Raw genomic sequence first — 18,325 nt, 5'->3', positions numbered from 1 at the left:
CTCTGTGATTTATTATCTGCTAATTGATCTCACACTCTCATTAGCACCTGACTGTTTTCTCTCCCTCTCCGGGATTTGCTCAAAATGCAAAAATAGAATAAAATAGAGAAGTTTAATAAAGACAGCGGCTCTAGAGCAAGGTCAAGTGTTTCATAAAAATATTCGGATGCGTAAAAATCTCCAGATTGGCTAATCAATCAATAAATATTACTAATTAATAATTATTTCTGAAACACTGAACAGGAAAATGTTTCAGCACCGATTTAGATATTTATAATGCTATTTAATTTAGTACTATAGTAATGTTAGTCATTATTTTATCTTGTTTAAAACAGTTTTCAATTTAAGTTACAGAATTATTATTGTTATTATTAGTATTATTATTATTATTATTATTATCATCTGATCTATTCGAGTCAAGTGCAAAGCCAAACCAGTGTGTGGCCGGCAGTGAACACACACACGGGTGGATATCAGGACTGTCCTACACACACACACACACACACGCACAGACAGAGAGAGATGAGTATTAGATGTCTCATTAGAACAACAAAGTTGTTGCTATTACAAACCGAGACAGGAACACAAAAGGGCAAAAACAGTGCGCACGCACACACACACACACACCAGATCACATCACATGGCTTCTTATTATAATTCGAGAAATAATAACAGAAGTTTAGTGTAGTTTACTCTTCAGTAAATGTCAGTGTTGCCATGTTGTGCCGTTTTCATCCTCTGTTAAGTTAGAAATAACATCCGTTTGGGTTGAAGGATATAATTCCAAAATTCTGTATTTGATTATTTCTTATTTTTAGCGTGAATCAAGCTGAAAACCGTTACAGCAACATGGCAACCCGAAAGTGCAGCTTTTTTTAGTTCAGCATCATTATTTGGTGAAATGTTGCAAATGTAAAGAAAAAAGGCTAAAAGGGCTCTAAATTGTTTTATCTGTTTGAGTATAAATGGGAAATGTGGAGAAATTAAAATGTCTTCACTGTGATTCAGGTGAATAAAACAATAAAAACATTTGTCAATGAAGCTGAATAATTATAATTAAATCAACCCTTCTTTTAAAAAAGGACGGGAAATTAAACTGATTACTGTCCAGGGTACAAATGTTTTACAATATTAATAATAATAATAATAATAATAATAATAATATCCAGGCTATATAATTATGTAATTATATATTCTGTAAACAGTCATAAGATGTTTTGAAAATCTGAATTTGCAGGACTATACAATGATTTTTAGAAATTGTTAAATGTGTTTTAAAACGTATCTGAAGTGTTAAAGTGTAACCAGCTCGTGCAGTGTAACAAACTAAGGAAATAAATCAGTGTTCAATAATATATAAAGCAAAAGAGCAAAGTAACAAATGGGTTTCGGGTCAGTGAGCTTTTCACCATCCTGCAATACACAAAAGCAGACAAACTGATCTACAGCGAGCATGAAAATGAGAAAATATGTGTGAGTCATTTTATTTTCCAAACTGTATAAAAATCTGTGGAGTAAAATATCCATAACCACGAGGCAGGAAAAACAAAATGGCTGCAGTAACACTGTACTAGAAGGTTATAACGTGTGTGTGTGTGTGTGTTGAACTTGTGCATGTCCACTTGTGTGTGTATCTAGACGAGGTGCGTTGTTTGGATGCACTCAGCAGAGTGTGTGTATGGATTATGGAAGTGATTTCCGGAGCAGATTTTTTTCTCAGCAGTTAGAATGCCTCTGAGGAGCAGAACAACAGGAAGTAGAATAATGTAGCTGCACGCGCAGCGACTCTAACATAAAGCTCATAATGAATGATCCGATTAAAACAGTGCAAATGAGTGAAACCAGCTCCAGGGCATTTGTGCATTAGATCAGATCTTAATCAGACAGTGTGTACAGAGTGTAAGTTGTGCTAATGATGGGCTTTTAAAATGGTAACTGCACAAAAAGGAGAAAAAATTTCCACCATGTAGAAACATATATTAGTAGCTGATGAAGTTAATAATGCATGATGACGTCAGAAATATAGTACAAATTAGCAAAACGAGTTCAGTGTGAATCGGATGGCTACTGCACCAGAGGGCTGAACACCAGGCAGGATCTTTCATTTCTACAAAATATTTCTGCTCATCTTCTAACCTGCAAGAAAGAGTGAATATTGCAGTGAAGAGATGAAAAACTACTCAGAAAGTCTAACGAGTGAGAGCTTTTCGGTCGTGTTTGATACGAATGTCCTCCTAAAACACGTCTAAGTCTGACATTATCTCTAACTCTTAACTGTTCCTAACTTCATCCTGCTAGATTTACTCGATTATTATAACGTTTTTCCTACATAATTCCTGCAGCACTTGCAATAGTGTGCTGAGCTTTTCCGCGTTTTCAGTTGCTGAATGCTGAATTTGCACAAAAAAGCAAAAAAGCAAAAAAAAAAAAACAGTCCTACATCATCTACAAAACAAAACGGAAGTGCATTTCGATGACTTCTATCTTACTCATGTTTTTATTAGGCTAAGAGAATAAAAAAAAAAATCTTGCAGTCTTCTATGATTAAAAAAAAACACTCACAATATTGCACACCTTCACGCCTAAATGCATTCCTATCTCTCTTGCTCTTGTGTGTGTGTGTGTGTGTTTAACAGAGCTCTGTATTTTGTCTGTTATCACCTGTGTGTTTACAAAGGAGCTTCCGACTTGGCAATGATGAAGCGAATCAGATAAAGACGAGAGAGAAAAACCCGGGACATGATCTGAGTTTACTCCGGAATTATGTTGCTCAGAAAACAAGGATTTAAAAAAAAAAAACCTCCTGATATCATCAGTAAATCAGAAGAATATATATGTATCCAAAATACAGGCGGTACTCTTATTATTCTTATTACTAATACAATAGAATTATCTGTTAAATTATTATTTTATTTTATTATTTTATATTATTTTATTAATTATTAAATTATTTATTATTTATGCGACAAAAAATAATGTTAGTACAAGGAAAGAGAAAACAAGAGACGCTGAGAAAACACTGAAGATTTAAATAAGTAAGTAAATAAATAAATAAATAAGACAGAAAGGAAATGTGATACTAGTACCCAAATATAAGACGGAAATAAAGCAAAAACAAATGCAGAGAATAAAGTATGTTGTGTTTTTTGTTGTCAGTGATATTTTGATATTTTGATATTAAAATATTGTGTGCATATTAACTACAGATAATATGAATTATATAGTTATTATTGTGTTACTCTTTTCTTCATGTCCTAAAGTCCTGGAATGTCCAATATTTTAGATTGTATGTCCTTGTGTCAAGTCAAATTCAATACCATGATGATTTTTTTTTTTTTTTTTGGTCCAAGCGATATTTTACTATGAAAGTATTTAAATCCCAACATCATTAATGGCCGTCTCTCTCTCTCTCTCTCTCTCTCTCTCTAAAAACAACAGCAGCTCATGGAGCGGGTTTATTTAGGACTTTTCGAGAGGAGGAGATGCTGATAAAACCCGCAGTGAGTTAAGCTGGAAGGGAAACAGTGTCTCATCCCATCAGAGTCCTGCTGCCTCTCTGCTCAGAGCCCTCAGAGGTGGAAACGAGAGCCAAATCCGGTGCCTGTCGCAGCAGCTCGAGCAAAACACACCGACTTTTAGTTGTCATTCATTAATGATGGAGCTCGAGAAGGCGATAAGCAGCTCGATACAGTAGAGCGGATTAGAAAAGGGGTCAAGTAGCAAGGCCAAAGAAAACCAGCTTCAAGTACCATGTTCCAGCTGTGTTTCACTTCTGCTCAGCGTGTCCGGATCATGCTGCTGGTTCTGCATTGGCTTACATGTCATTCTCCCTGCTCTTACACGTCCTGTGGGTCCTAAATGCAGGGATTTCTCAGGTCCTTTAGCAGCTTCCAGTGCTGTAGCTTCTCATGTCCTCTCTCAAGTCCTGCTATTCTCTGTTTTTGCACTGCATGCAATTTCCAAATACTGCATATCATGCAATTTGTCCTACATTCATTATTTTCCTTAAAGTTATCATTTTTGTTTGCTTTTGTTTGTTTGTTTGTTTGTTTGTTTTGCATGTCGTCATTGTCTCAAGGTCCAAATTTCGGCTATTCATATTTCAGGAGAAAATAAATACTAATAGTAGTTGTAATGAAATTAAGCCTATAGTGCACAAAAATTCCAAAGAAACGTTTTGGATAAAATTAATTCAAGAAAAGCAAGAAATTGCTATTTCACCTCCAGAAGCTCTTGATGAAGGACTTTTGTTCCAAAGTCTACGGGAAACTGGCTACGTGTAATTTTAAATAAACTACAACTTCATTTCAGTTTTATCTCAAATTAAAAAAAACAACATTATTATTACTGAAGTGCGCTGCATGTACTTCCGGTTTCTTCCTCAGAATTGTGTACATTTACGTAATAAATGGCTCAGAAATCACGTGCACGGAATCAGGATTGTGTGAGTTCACGTACTATATGACAGGTTTGTCATCTCTAGCGTTAGTTTTCTGCACTCCATTTTTCACTGCAGTGATCAGTACACCCTCTGCATTCCATCTGAAAGGTGCAATAATTAATAATTAATCATTAATCATGAATCATTTACAGTACAAGTGCAGCCTTTCCATTCACACACACTGACACGCTGCTGTTCAAATAAAACATCCCAATGCAAAAGCATGCACTGTCTTTTTTTACTTTCTTTAGTAGGCGTGGAGCTTTCAGTCTGACACACACACACACACACACACACACACACTGTCTGCAGTAGTTTCTCCTGCAGGCACACATCGAGCCAGGACTCTTCCATGGTGGGGGTAAGTTCGCCTTTAAAAAGCAGAAAGAAAACGCTCCTTTTTTCCTTGGTCGGGATGAGCAATGTTGTTTTCATATACGACAGGAGACATGTCGGGACACAGTCTTTTAATCGGGGCGTTTAAAACAAGTCGAGCTGACAAGCAGACCATGTGTGGCTGAACTGGAAATGGCTTGGCTTTGAAAAAAAAAAAAAAAAAAAAAAAAAAAAAAAAAAAAAAACACCGCAAACGAAACAGCGAAACTTTCTTTCTTCAGCTGATCTCCCTGTTCTCTGGCCTGGAAAAGAGGGAAAACTGGGAATAGCGGGAGTCTGGAAAAACGTTGGTCTTATCCTATAGACCTATAGGATTTGTCTCCTATGGACGAAGGCAGTCCTCTTTCTCCAAAAGCAAACGCTTTCAGTATCGACTCTCTGATTTCAGCAGCAGGAAACGCGACTTTTGCCAAACACGGATCCTTTACTACCATGCACTACAGCACGGTGACCAGGGAAATGGAAGGTAAGAGAGAGAGAGAGAGGGAGAGAGAGAAATAATCATCTTGCGTTGCGTTTTTTTTTCTCAGCGGCGAGGGCTCGCGCAGACGCTCGTGCCCGTCGTTCAGACATTTCCACATTTCTACATTTCTTGCTGCACACTGCAGGCATGCACATGCAGATAAAACGCTGAAGCGTGTGGCTTCAGAGCAGTAAGTCTGAAGAAGACTCAGATTTAATCAGAAATAATTGCGTAAAAGTTAAAAAAAAAGAAAAAAACGCGTGGGTGCAAAGGCATGCAAAAAGAACAGAAAGTGAAATTTTACAAAATGACACATGCAAAAGTTGCAGATTAGGCTGCACGACATGTTGCTGAATAAACATAAAAATAAATAAAATTAATATGCAAAAAAATAGTACATTATATTAGTCTTCAAACGTGTGTGCGAATTTTATTTATTTTATTTTTTATGCATAAACCCAAATTTACCACAACTCAAACTCCAACTTATGGCTGAATATGATATCTTGGGATTACCCTTAAAAATAATTTAAATTAAAAAAAAAAAAAAACATTAAAAATGAACATTGCAGCAGTAAGACCACGACTTGTAGCATTTCTGTGGAAAATAAATTATATGAAGGGAAAAAAGGACAAAGAAGCACATGAGATTTTGGACCTTTTGAAATGTATGTTAGTTTTGTTTACAAGTTTACTGTCTAAATTAAACCTGTCCCTCATGTCCATTTAACCTGCAATACACTAACCGGAGCAGGAAGATGAAAAGCACGAGAATGCATCTTCATTCAGAAATAAGCAATCTGTAAAATGCACAACAAGTGAAAAAAAAAAAAAAGTTGGGTGAGTCAGTGACAGTCAGGAAAAAAAGGTAAAGGAGAGGAGAGTATACCTTGCAGTGCCTTATCTAAATAGAAACAAGAACCGGGGATTTGCGTGCGTGCGCGTGCAAGCGTGTGTGTGTGTGTGTGTGTGTGTGTGCGTGTGTGTGTGTGTGTGTGTGGTGAAGGGGAGGCCCTATGGGGAGAAGATAAGAGAGAAGTAAGTCTGGATTTCGCATTAGCATACAGGCAGGAGAAGAAGGAGAGGCAGATTGGAGGAGTTGCAGAGAGAAAAACACACAACAACAACAGCACGAGCTCTGAACTCGTGATCACCGACACGACGCGTTTTTACCACAGACTGGATGGCTTTATATTATTAAGGCTTTATATTTTCCCCGGTCTGAACGTTTCACACCGCGAAGCGTGTTAGCAGAGAACAGTTTTTGCTTTTTTTGCCGCTTCGGGAAATATATTTACACGCGCGAGCTTGATTATTTTTCTTAAAACATTTCTTCTATTTTATTTTATTTTATTTTATTTTATTTCCTATTAACACATTTGCGGATTTTCTGACTTCTCATCCAATGTCAAAACTAATTTGAGAATATTCATCCCGGACTGTGTAAAATATCCGAGTGTGCGTTTTTTTTTTTTTTTTTCTGCGTTTGCTTTTGAAACCCTACATAGCAGTGCTAAAAAAAAAAAAAAAAGAAAAGAAAAAAAGAAAAAAAGAATTTTTTTTTGTTTTTAATTTTTTGTTGCTTTCTGCGTTTTTGGGAATGATTTCAGCCATCTCGAGCCCGTGGCTGACGCAGCTCTCCCATTTTTGCGATGTTGCAGCCTTCACCACGAGCAGCCTGAACAGCCTGAACGCGCCGGGCAGCTACCATCCTCATCCTCCCCATCCTCATTCCCACCATCCTCATCCTCACCACCTCTCTCCTTCACCCGGGGATCCCTACAGCAGCCAGCATGAAGGCCACTTCGAGTCGTGCCCTTCTGCCCCACAGGCCGCTTGTTACCCGCCGTACTCGGGCTCCGAGGCAGCGCAGGGCGACCCGAGCACCACCAGCTGCTCCTCTTCCTCCTCATCCTCATCTTCCTCCTCTTCTTCCTCAACGCCGAATAAGTCTCTGGTGAAGAAGAACCCCAAAGTGGCCAACATCAGCGTGCAGCTGGAGATGAAGGCGCTCTGGGACGAGTTTAATCAGCTCGGAACAGAAATGATCGTCACCAAGGCCGGGAGGTGAGTACCTCAGCGCTGCACTGAAACCCGCGGGTTAACACACTTCCGGGGTTGAGCACCAGCCTGCTGACCACTTACCAGCAGGGAAACAGTTCCAGCATGTAGGTAGCGTTGAATTAACATGTCTAAAGTGTCGAATTAACACATGCGGCGTTGTTCTGATTTGAAATCATGCTGAAATACTGGGCTGAATTAACACCTGCGATGTTAAATTAACACTCATGAACATGAACTCCAGCTGTAGAGTTATATAACACTGAGCCGATAGTCAAATACTGCCAATAACTGAATTAACTCTCAATATGCAGAGTGTTAAATTCACTAGTACAGTGGCACACTGAAGCATTTATTAACACATAATACTAGCACAGTGGTACATAACACTGGACTATTTATTAACTCTTAACACTTATACAGTAGAAGTATTTATAAGCTATTACTAGCAGTACAGTGGTACAGAGAAGCGTGGATTAACTTCTAATACTAATACAGTGGAACTTTACAGTATTTATTAACTTTTAAAACTAGTACAGTGGTGCACTGGAGTATTTATTAACTATTAACACTTATACAGTAGAAGCACTGACTAACTCTCAGTAGTAGTACAGTGGTACAGTGAAGTATTTATTAAGCTTTAAAATTAGTACAGTAGTACAGTGGAGTATTTATTAACTATTAATGCTTATACAGTAGAAATACTGACTAACTCTTAACAGCAGTACAGTAGTACAGTGGCGTATTTATTAACTATTAATACTAGTACAGTGAAGTATTTATTAACCCTTAAGCAGCATTAACCCCTACACCGGTAAACTCTGTTCTGTTTTATTAACACTAGGGATTTGTCTCGCTAAAAGTGCTGCACATTAATTATTAAGGTTTTCTGTTTGACGATATTAATGTGGGTGTTTATGAAAATCACCAGGAAACAGATTAACTACTATTTTTACTGCACAGTCTGCAAACTAATAAACACTGAGCTGAAGTGTTAAATATTTTGTATAACTCTATAACTAATAACTCTATTTTGCCAGCAATGCACAAGCCTGCAAAACTGTAATGTAGTGTGTGTGTGTGTGTGCGCGCGCGCGTGCGCGCGTTAGCGCGTGTACCCTGATATAAGATAGGATAAAATGTATAATAGTGTCTTATACACTGTTAGAATATTCAAAGGATGTTTAGCACAAGCTTAAAAAAACTACAAATCATCACTAATAATAATTTACCACACGATGCTAGGAGCTGACTCATGGAAAAACGAGCCCTATCCCAGTATGATACATTTTTAAATTCATTATTATGATGTTAATATTACGTTTAACGTCGCATTACATAACAGTACTAATAATATAAATAAAGGCTCTCGTTCATTTTCATGTAATTGATTCAGATAGCTTGTAAGTAATATCAGGTATAGACTCAAGAGAAATAATAATATTAATAATATTAATAAAATACAGTGGAGATAAGTAGCTTGTGATTTGAAACATTCTTTGTTTTTGTTTTTTTAACCTAAATATTCAGTTAATTATAGAATTACTGGACAAAAGAGGAAAATCTGTTAGAAAGACAAAATGCCAGTGAAGCTGAAGCTGTTTTCGCCTTCAAGCTAACTGAGAGAACGAAACGTTTCGGATAGTTCACTCCAAAAATAAAAGAAAAAAGAAAGAGACAGAGAGAGAAAGGGAAAGAGAGCCCTCAGAAAACAAGTATGCTCACAAAACTTTGCTGAAATACGATGTTGAGATAAGAGCAGACGGCGGGTATGATTTCACTGCACTAAAAATGATCAGCAGGAAAATAGTTCACGTTTTTTCTTTTTTTTTTCTGTTTTTTTTTTTTTTTTTTTAACATTAAGGTATTTCAAAACATAATGTGGAAATGACTGTTTTGTTTTCGAGTCAGGGGAAAGGAAAAAAAACATTAATACATCACATGCAACATTATTAATGTGAAGGTTATAACCGCAAAATGCTTTTTTTTAAATTACATTTTTATATTTTACTATAATTTTGCCTTCAAGATTTCAGAGTGTTAATCAAATAACACAATAATAATCTATATGCTTTTTAAGCATGAAGTTTAAAATTAAAACAGTATCTGGAATGATTTAACATTTAATAATAATAATAATAATAATAATAATACTGTTACTCACAGGATAGTGGTCTGTAGATCTTCACAGGGCCTGGAGAAGCTATAAGCAGTGCATTGGGCGTTAAATGGCGTTTTGATTATCTATATTGATCAGGAGGGGACAGTAATATTTAAAATATAATAAAAATGATAAAACGAGCCTCAGTGCAGAGATAAACATTTCATACTGAAAGACCTTACAGACCGTGCTCACTGTTACTCATCTTCTTAAATAGTTATGGGTGAATTAATAGCGAATTCATTTCTGTTTGCACGCGCAAAATCCTCTTCTCAAGCCAGATTCTGGTTCTGGTTACATGATTATTGTCTATTACATTTATTGGATTTGCACTATAACTCCTTATGTTCCATGTGGGATATGCCAAGAAACACAGATGAGGGAAAAGAGATTTTATTAGCGTTGCAGTGGGATTATTTTGCATGCTTGTCCAGTGTGTGCAGGGTAATCTGTCACTCCCAAAACTTTCCCAACATCAGATCCTCGAGAAAGCACTTTCAGAGCTACTTTAGCCTCACCTGAGCACAACTGCACCTCTGAATACACTCTGATGTTAATGGAGCGACGAGCTGGAGGATCACTTTCACTCCCAAACAGCAGGGAAAAAAATCCGCACTGATTTATTTACTTATAGGCCAAATTTGTGGCTAGAGGGAAGGAGATGGTGGGAGAGTGAAAGACACAAAAGAGGGAAGAAATAGAGTGACATTAAATACCAAATACATAACAAAAATATGTTTAAAAAAAAGGATTTCTATGCGCCTCAAAGCAGAAAATATAAGTCGGGTATTGTTTCATTCTGCAATGGAAAAATACCAGGGCGAAATTAAATACTACTCTATATCAAATATTTAAAAAAAAAAAAAAAAAAAAAAAAAAAAAAAAAAAAACACAGCTTTTTCGGCCAAATCCAATCAATACTCTGTACATTTTACAGTATGGATGAAAAAATACATCTATATATACATAATAAAACACCAGTAATTTTAGTTTATACACCCCAATGTAAATATTACAATATTACTACTGGGAAAAAAAAAAAAATATATATATATATATATATATATATATATATATATATATATATATATATATATATATATATATAAAAGGTTTAGAGCGGAAATAAATGCAATACACTGGTAAATGTTGTTGATCCATATTACTGAATATCTCAATTACTGTTCTCTTAATAAAATATTCTAACAAAGTGTTGTTTACTTTTGTTTACTTTTCCTCTTTTCCAGACGAATGTTTCCTACTTTCCAAGTGAAAATATTTGGGATGGACCCAATGGCTGACTACATGCTTTTAATGGATTTCCTACCAGTCGATGATAAACGGTATCGGTAAGTTGCCCGACAATTCGCGCATTCTCTTAAAAGAAAGTAAAACTGCCTATAAAATAATCTGGCGCATAAACATGTAAGAGACAACTGTCTACAGTTCATTTTAAAGTCTGATGTGATTACCGGTGGAGCTGGAAACAAAAAAACCACTGCTACCCATATTTCTGAGCTGAATCAGATTGTGTAGGTTTAATGTCGGCTCCGTCAGTCTATGCAGTACTTCTTATCTCTTCTTATTTCGCCTGTAATCCTCCTGTCTGCTAGTGACTAAAATGCGATGCTGCAGTCTGTCTGCATATGGGATATGTGGATATGGATGATTCAAATGTCCACTTAATCAGCTGGAATACATCGAATCCTATTTGTCGGATCGTCACTGAATAATTACAGAACGCAACAAAGCATTAAGCTATTGTTCAGAAGCTATTAGGTCCCAAATGTACTTTTTTTTTTCATACATACATTTTGCAGCCTTTTGCACAATATTGCACCGATTAATAAATGATATGTTGTGCAGCACTAATACCGCTCTCAGCCCGGGAGCCACGATGCTATTTTTAGAACCTGAGGCCAAATCATACTTTAATCATGACTTTAATATACTCCAGTGTTTCATCCCAGGTGCAGACTTCCTTCGAATCACAAACAGTCTGCTGTACATATTTAGCAGGCAATTTAAAAGAGCTTGAAAGCAAATATATTAAGAAGGCAGATAGAGAATACAGAACTCAGATGAAATACTAGAGTATATTTAAAAATCTAGAGTATACTAAAATCTAGAGTATATTAAAAAATGAAGTTTAATATTGTTATAACTGTTGTTACCTACTGTATATATGTAAGTCCGTCTATAAGCCTATAAACATAGTAAGAATTATTTGAATGTATAAGCACTTGGCCACTGTGATGCTCATCTCTCTCTCTCTCTCTCTCTCTCTCTCTCTCTCTCTCTGGATTAAAGCTATGCGTTCCACAGCTCCTCGTGGCTGGTGGCCGGTAAAGCTGACCCCGCGACCCCGGGCAGAGTTCACTATCACCCCGACTCTCCCGCTAAAGGAGCTCAGTGGATGAAACAAATCGTCTCCTTCGACAAGCTTAAACTCACCAACAATCTACTGGATGATAATGGACATGTGAGGATATTTGTTTCTAAATCTTCAAAAAACATTCAGTAGTCTGCATATAGGCTATCGGATACGCTTAGGCTTTCATATTATATTATATTATATTATATTATATTATATTATATTATATTATATGACAATGCTTAAAATATAATATGGATCACCTGTATTTTTAATGCAAGAAGCTTTTAATCAATTACATATTAAGGACTGCTTTATAATACAGACTAACATTTTTCACAAAGATAGAGAAAGAAAGGTGGTATTTCATGACAAGAAAAAAAATAAAAAAGTCAGAAGCAGAAGTCGTTTTAAAATAAAATCCAAAAAACTGCACCACGGCCACGTTTGGTACCTTTAAGCAAGTTGCATCCAGCTGTAAAATGCTATCATTTGTGTGTGTGTGTGTGTGTGTGTGTGCGTGTGTGTACGCAAATACGGCCACTGCGTCACTCTACAGCTGCAAATAAACATTAAAGCCTTTGCGATTGGCCGAGACGCTCAGGACGCTTGTAGTGATTGGTTGATTGGATCATTAGCATAATGCATAATTAATTAGGATATTGTCGGGAAATGCCAGCGCGGCAGGTATTCAGTGTATTATTACTATTATTATTATTATTAGTAGTAGTAGTAGTAGTAGTAGTAGTATTGTTTAGGGATTTTTTTTAGCGGTTTGTTAAGTATATGTATTTTCGTATTTGTATTTATATTTATTTTTATTTCTTATGATCCATCGGATTTCTAACCCCTCTGTTTGTCCCTTCCTGCAGATCATCCTGAACTCCATGCACAGATATCAGCCCAGGTTTCATGTCGTCTACGTCGACCCACGCAAGGACAGTGAGAAGTACGCAGAGGAGAACTATAAGACGTTTGTTTTCGAGGAGACCCGCTTCACAGCAGTCACAGCCTACCAGAACCACAGGGTAGGAACTCACTCACCCGCTGATTTATCACCAGGTCCTTCTAGCACGCCCATGTGACAAGCAGGGCTCTTGTGTTGGAAGGCAAGTAAACTGAAATGCTGGTTTATTTGTTTTGCTCAAAAATAACCACAGTTCAATCCTCAACGCGGGGCTTAAGGCGGCTTTTAGGCCTGAAGGAAACCATTTCTGTGGCGAGGACTGTTTCTGAAATTGGCTTACTGCTAAATTCATATTGCAGAATCAACACATGAGAATGTGTAGGAATAGTGCATGAAATGAGCTAGACCTGCAGAAACTTTGCTGGTTCATCAAATCAGTGGCGTTGGTCTAAAATTAAAATAGAAAGATAAGCAAGATGAGCAAAAACAGACCATTTATTTTGTATTTTATTTATGATTTCTGTTTGAGGCATCTATATATACTTGATGTTATTGTGCACAGTTCTCTTTTAAATGCGCACTATAAGCTAAATCAAGGTGACTTGACTTTATAAACCTAAATAAATTTACTTATTTATACATTTATATCGATAAAAAAACGAATGCTTGCATGTAGTTTTTTAAACTCTGGACTATGGGTATGATTGTGTAAAATATTTCACGCGACAGTGCAACACTTTGACTAGCTGCTAACTTAAACTATCGAAACAGTTAGCATAAAAATTCAAATATCTCGCGCAGATGTCTAGTGTATGTGCTGAATGAAGGGGTTTTCCCCCTCACCACTGTCATATCAGTGAAGTTAGGGCGCAGCTGGTGTGTCTTTTTTTTTCTCTCTCTCTCTCTCTCTCTCTCTCTCTCTCTCTCTCTGTCTTTCTTTCCTCCTTCTTTTCCTGCTCTGTCTTCTATCAGTTTGACCTCGCGCGCTTTTAACGTGCTGCTCCGGAATGTCGCGCGCGCACATCTAGTGCTTAGCGTTAATGCTAGCTAGTTTGATTAAAGATTAATAATTTCTTTGATTAAAGAAAATATTAAATATTTTAAATTATTTGTTAGGGGAAAAAAAACCCTACAAGACTCGTTATGTTTCTTTGAAAAAAAAAAAAAAAGCTGAGAGAAGAAAACACCTAAACTGATATTTAGTCTAGGGAATGAAATTAGCAGTCTTGTTAGCATTTTGTTAGCAAAACAAAATCCAGTGAAAAGTAAAGCAAGCAGCAGTTTCTGTGATGGTGGAATGAGACAGCAGGGGTATAATGATAACATGGAGGCTGTAATATAACATGATTTACGATACCCCATAAACAATGAAGACTTTTGAAACATAAGATGGATCACTAGCTCCATCAAGATGCAGTTTTATGCTAAATCTCAGCATCCAAAATAAAAAAAACAGTTTGAATTTAAAAAACTAGTGTGATAAAGTGTAATGTTTGGAGCTCACTTATTTCACTAGTTATTTCTTATTTTCAGAAAACTATTAGACCTATTAATGAATTCTGGTTAATTCTCTGAGTTTTCTTGGCATTACTAAATTCACAACAAAATATTAAAGCTAATTTATGCATCCAACTTTTACTACTACTACTACTAATAATAATAATAATAATAGTAATAATAATAATAAAAATAATGTGCTATCTAACCTTTCCCCCCTACATTTTATTTGGCAGATAACACAGCTAAAAATTGCCAGTAATCCATTTGCAAAGGGATTTAGAGACTGTGATCCTGAAGACTGGTAAGTATTGACAATAACTTCAAAAACCAAATTATTTGTAGATATTTTAAGAAATATCAAATATATTAATTTCTGTATCTATATCTAAGGCTGTGTAACATCTGTTAATATGATTTGAGGATGATCAAAAAAAAAAAAAAAGGTAACACTTATGATACTGCAACAAGGTATTTATGTTACTAGCTGTATATTAACAAAGAACTTGAATACTGGGAAACACACGTATAATAAACAGCACTGTAAAGAAAAGGAAACTGTAAAGACTAATGTTGCCAGTAAGTGTTAACATGACCCAGTATTCAGATATTTAGCTTTTGTGAAGGTTTGAATGTGGAATGTATAAGCAGATGTATGAGTACAGTTATAAACACATACAGTTATTTAATTGTGTGTTTATTCTACTGACTGCTTTGTGTTCATTTTCAGGCCCAGGAATCACAGGCCAGGCTCGCTGCCAATAATCAGTGCTTTCGCTCGGACAAGGAACCCAATGTCTTCTCCCCCGCAGCAGAACGGTACAGAGAAAGGTAGCTATGAACCATCTAAATCTGTTCAAATGAGTTTACAGTTGGGGTGTTTTAAAAAAATAAAATGAATATAGATTGAGATAACATGCTTGATCGGTACACATTTCATGACTAACCCTTCTGTGCAATTTCCAAGTCTTGCTGTTTATTGCTACGCCATGTACATGTGCAAGAACTCTGAATATTCAGTTGCTACCTGAATACAAACATATGTCCTGCAAATGCATGCTGCAGCAATAATAGACACCACCACCCCTGAAAAGCCATTACTGTGATTTGGCATCAGAGCACACCAGCATCAGACATAGTGGTGACATTTTATTTCTGAAAAATACATTCCACAGGGCCAAACACTTAATATTTTCAGTTGGCAGATTGCAGACCTCAATACACAGAAGTTTGAACAGCTGCATGCCCAGAGGACATGCGCCGCACAGACCAAAAACATCCTCCCTGCCATTTTCCCCCCTCGCATACTCGGGCTCTGTGGAACAGCGATTTCCTGAGCGCATTAGCCTGTTTGGCAGATGAGACCTATAACTTACCTTGCCTCACAGCACACTTCATTTCCCAACAGCAAACCCAATTGTACTAAAACATTTCCATTGGAGTGACGGCTGAAGCGCTCGAAGCCACTGTGATTTTCCTGAGATACACTGTTAATGTTAATGTCACTGTTAATAATCTGCTGACCTCTGGGTTGCACAGTTGTACAATTATACAGACCCTGATTTATAAAAAATTATAAACACTAAGCATGTGCTGATCATATGGATGTGCAATGCCACAATATTCAACATTTCATCATAGTGTTACGCCATCATTACAGTTCTGTTCCATAAAACTGTACTGTTCCTTGTTGTTGGTGTGGTACCCTTAAGTCTACTCCTTTTTCCCTTTAGTATGTATCTTTTTCCTACAAAGGTGTATGTAGTGTAAATTTAAACCTTACCCTAAAAGGTAATAACTGCCCAATTATGTACCTTAAACCATTTTTAAAGGTACATTATATCCACATTTCCAGTTGAAAGGTAGACATTAAAGGTACAAAAAGAGTAGCAACAAGGAAAGATACAGTTTAGTACTCTTTTTCTCTGAGAGTACCAACGTATCAGTTTAAAAAATTATGTTAAACTATATTAAATTAGCTGCCTAGTCATACTTATTTTTCCTGTTATGAAATTAAATATTGGCACATACACAGTGGACACTTAATCTAACAATAAGATTTTAACAAGCTGTTCTCACTCTTTCCACAGAGGACAGCAGGAGAGATTACGACCGTGACCCCAACGGCACACCCATCCATGCTGACCCAGCCCACCAGCTGATGTCCCGTGTGCTCAGCCCCGCCCTGCCGGTGCCGGGCGGCCTCCATGCCGTCCCCCTCACCTCCGGACCTCGTAGTCCGCCTCATGAACTGCGTATCGACGGGCACCAGGCTGCGGACACGCTGCACCATCACCCCTACAAATACCCCAGCACCTATGAACACTACCTAGGGGCAAAAACCAGGGCGACTCCGTACCCTTTACCCAGCATCCGGGGTCACACTTACCCCCCTCACATGAACCCAGCCACAGCCAACATGTACTCAACCGGCAGTGCGCCACCGAATTATGACTACGGGCCGAGATAATGACTCACAACAACAAAGACAAATCAAAGACACCTCGAGACACACGGTCGCGTTCTCTGTCATATACACACCTACAATTCTCCATGTCCAAAGCTTGGGTTGAGTTTTGGAAAGAGATGGATGAACGGCCATATTTATTAAACGGAGAAATGTATTTACGGAAAAACCTGAAAGGCCTGGTGGAATGGAGGTCAGCTCCCATTTGCCCTGGTGACTTTTACACTATCAGATTTTTAAAAGGGCGAAAGAGGATCTGAAGACTACAGTATAGACGCCAGCACAATAAGAAGTAATGCATTATTGCGGACTGGAATTGATATTTTGTGTTGGATGCACTTTTTTTGCTTTTAAAAAAAGCCATAAGTTATATATTCTTGAGCCCATCGAGCTTCTAGGTAGGCAGGACGTTTGCATGTTGCTCTGATCTGAAGGTGTTGAGACGCCTTGGGATATTTTATGTTTTTTTTTGTTGTTCCTGATTGAGTTACTATCCATTGAAACACTAGGCCATCTTAAGCAACTTGGAGAAGCTTGTACCATGGCACTGACTTACTGCGGTTCAAAGTAAATTTGGACAGAATGACCTAGCTGAATCTGTAAAATAAGCATTAAATGTTTTACTTTCAACATCATTTTCCATTACCTTGTTCAGTCCTTGTCAGATTTCCCCAAGGGCTTTATCTAATTACAGCCCAGGGGGCAAAAGGCTCCTTTGCTCTACGTGTGTGTGTCTAAACATGATTAATACATGTTTGATTTGGAAAGGTAGCGCTGAAACGTTAACATGTTCATGATTTCATTTTCATTACACTGCAAACCAAATGCATAAAAATTATAGCTGGTTCATTCAACAAAAACATAAAGTTCACCTCACACATAGGGAGAGAGAAGAGGAAGGTGGGAGGGAGAGAGACAGGACCGCAGAGTTATTCCGGACAGCAAATCCGGAGTCGTCTGGCAAACAGTGGCTTGACAATTTAACACAATTCATACTTGCAAAGGCATCAAAGAGACACGTCAGTCCACCTGCGCCGTGCAGGCCGCCACACGCGCGTGTTTACATTTTTCAAACATAGATTCTACACCGGTTCCTTGGGCAAAACAAGAATTTGCACATCACCGACTGGATATGAAAATCTTTTGATCTATTATGAAGAAACTTGAATTTAAAAAAAACAAACAAAAAAAAAAAACAAGACAAAAAAAAAACAGCAGCACCAAAGATAACATCAGATGTTTCATGGTTTTGTTTTTCATTTTGTAAAGAATAACATGCTTCAACCGTTTGGTAGTACATCTGAATCCCTTCAGGCTTATGGACAGGTGCTATAAAACATAATATGTAGCAGTATATACACCTATGAAATATTTATTATAATATAATAAAAGCATCATGAAATGTAGAAAAAATGTCATGATGATGATGATGCTACATAATAATCTGTAACAACATTTATATAGAAATTATTAAAACATACAAATATCTAGGAAAATCGTTTGCAATAAAATTTAATGTTCAGGCCTAAGATCTATTCTTAGGAGCAAATATCAAAAA

At 37.0% G+C, this 18,325-nt stretch overlaps 1 protein-coding gene across 2 annotated transcripts; it reads left to right on the top strand.

The window, feature by feature from the left end:
• Positions 1 to 4,717: 4,717 nt before the first annotated feature.
• Positions 4,718 to 17,402, top strand: tbx1 (T-box transcription factor 1). Of its 2 annotated transcripts, none has more exons than XM_026931488.3 (8): positions 4,718 to 5,303; positions 6,911 to 7,367; positions 10,770 to 10,871; positions 11,833 to 12,004; positions 12,769 to 12,924; positions 14,537 to 14,604; positions 15,031 to 15,131; positions 16,391 to 17,402. In XM_026931488.3, exons 1-8 carry the CDS (start codon positions 5,162 to 5,164, stop codon positions 16,768 to 16,770), a joined length of 1,578 nt encoding a protein of 525 aa, XP_026787289.1. In that variant the 5' UTR covers positions 4,718 to 5,161; the 3' UTR covers positions 16,771 to 17,402. The 2 variants fall into 2 exon arrangements, with proteins under 2 accessions (XP_026787289.1, XP_026787290.1); XM_026931489.3 differs by having other exon boundaries at positions 4,719 to 5,303; positions 6,962 to 7,367.
• Positions 17,403 to 18,325: the final 923 nt, after the last annotated feature.

The sequence above is a fragment of the Pangasianodon hypophthalmus genome, chromosome 24, assembly GCF_027358585.1.
Source record: "Pangasianodon hypophthalmus isolate fPanHyp1 chromosome 24, fPanHyp1.pri, whole genome shotgun sequence".
NCBI lineage: Eukaryota > Metazoa > Chordata > Actinopteri > Siluriformes > Pangasiidae > Pangasianodon > Pangasianodon hypophthalmus.
This window is presented reverse-complemented; position numbering and strand designations above follow the sequence as displayed.

Bases quoted from the DNA above. Each gene is read 5' to 3' on its own strand.
- tbx1 (XM_026931488.3), top strand. From the start codon at position 5,162: ATGGACGAAGGCAGTCCTCTTTCTCCAAAAGCAAACGCTTTCAGTATC. The intron at 5,304-6,910 runs GTAAGAGAGAGA...GAATGATTTCAG, and splicing joins GGTGACCAGGGAAATGGAAG to CCATCTCGAGCCCGTGGCTG. The intron at 10,872-11,832 runs GTAAGTTGCCCG...TCTGGATTAAAG, and splicing joins GTCGATGATAAACGGTATCG to CTATGCGTTCCACAGCTCCT.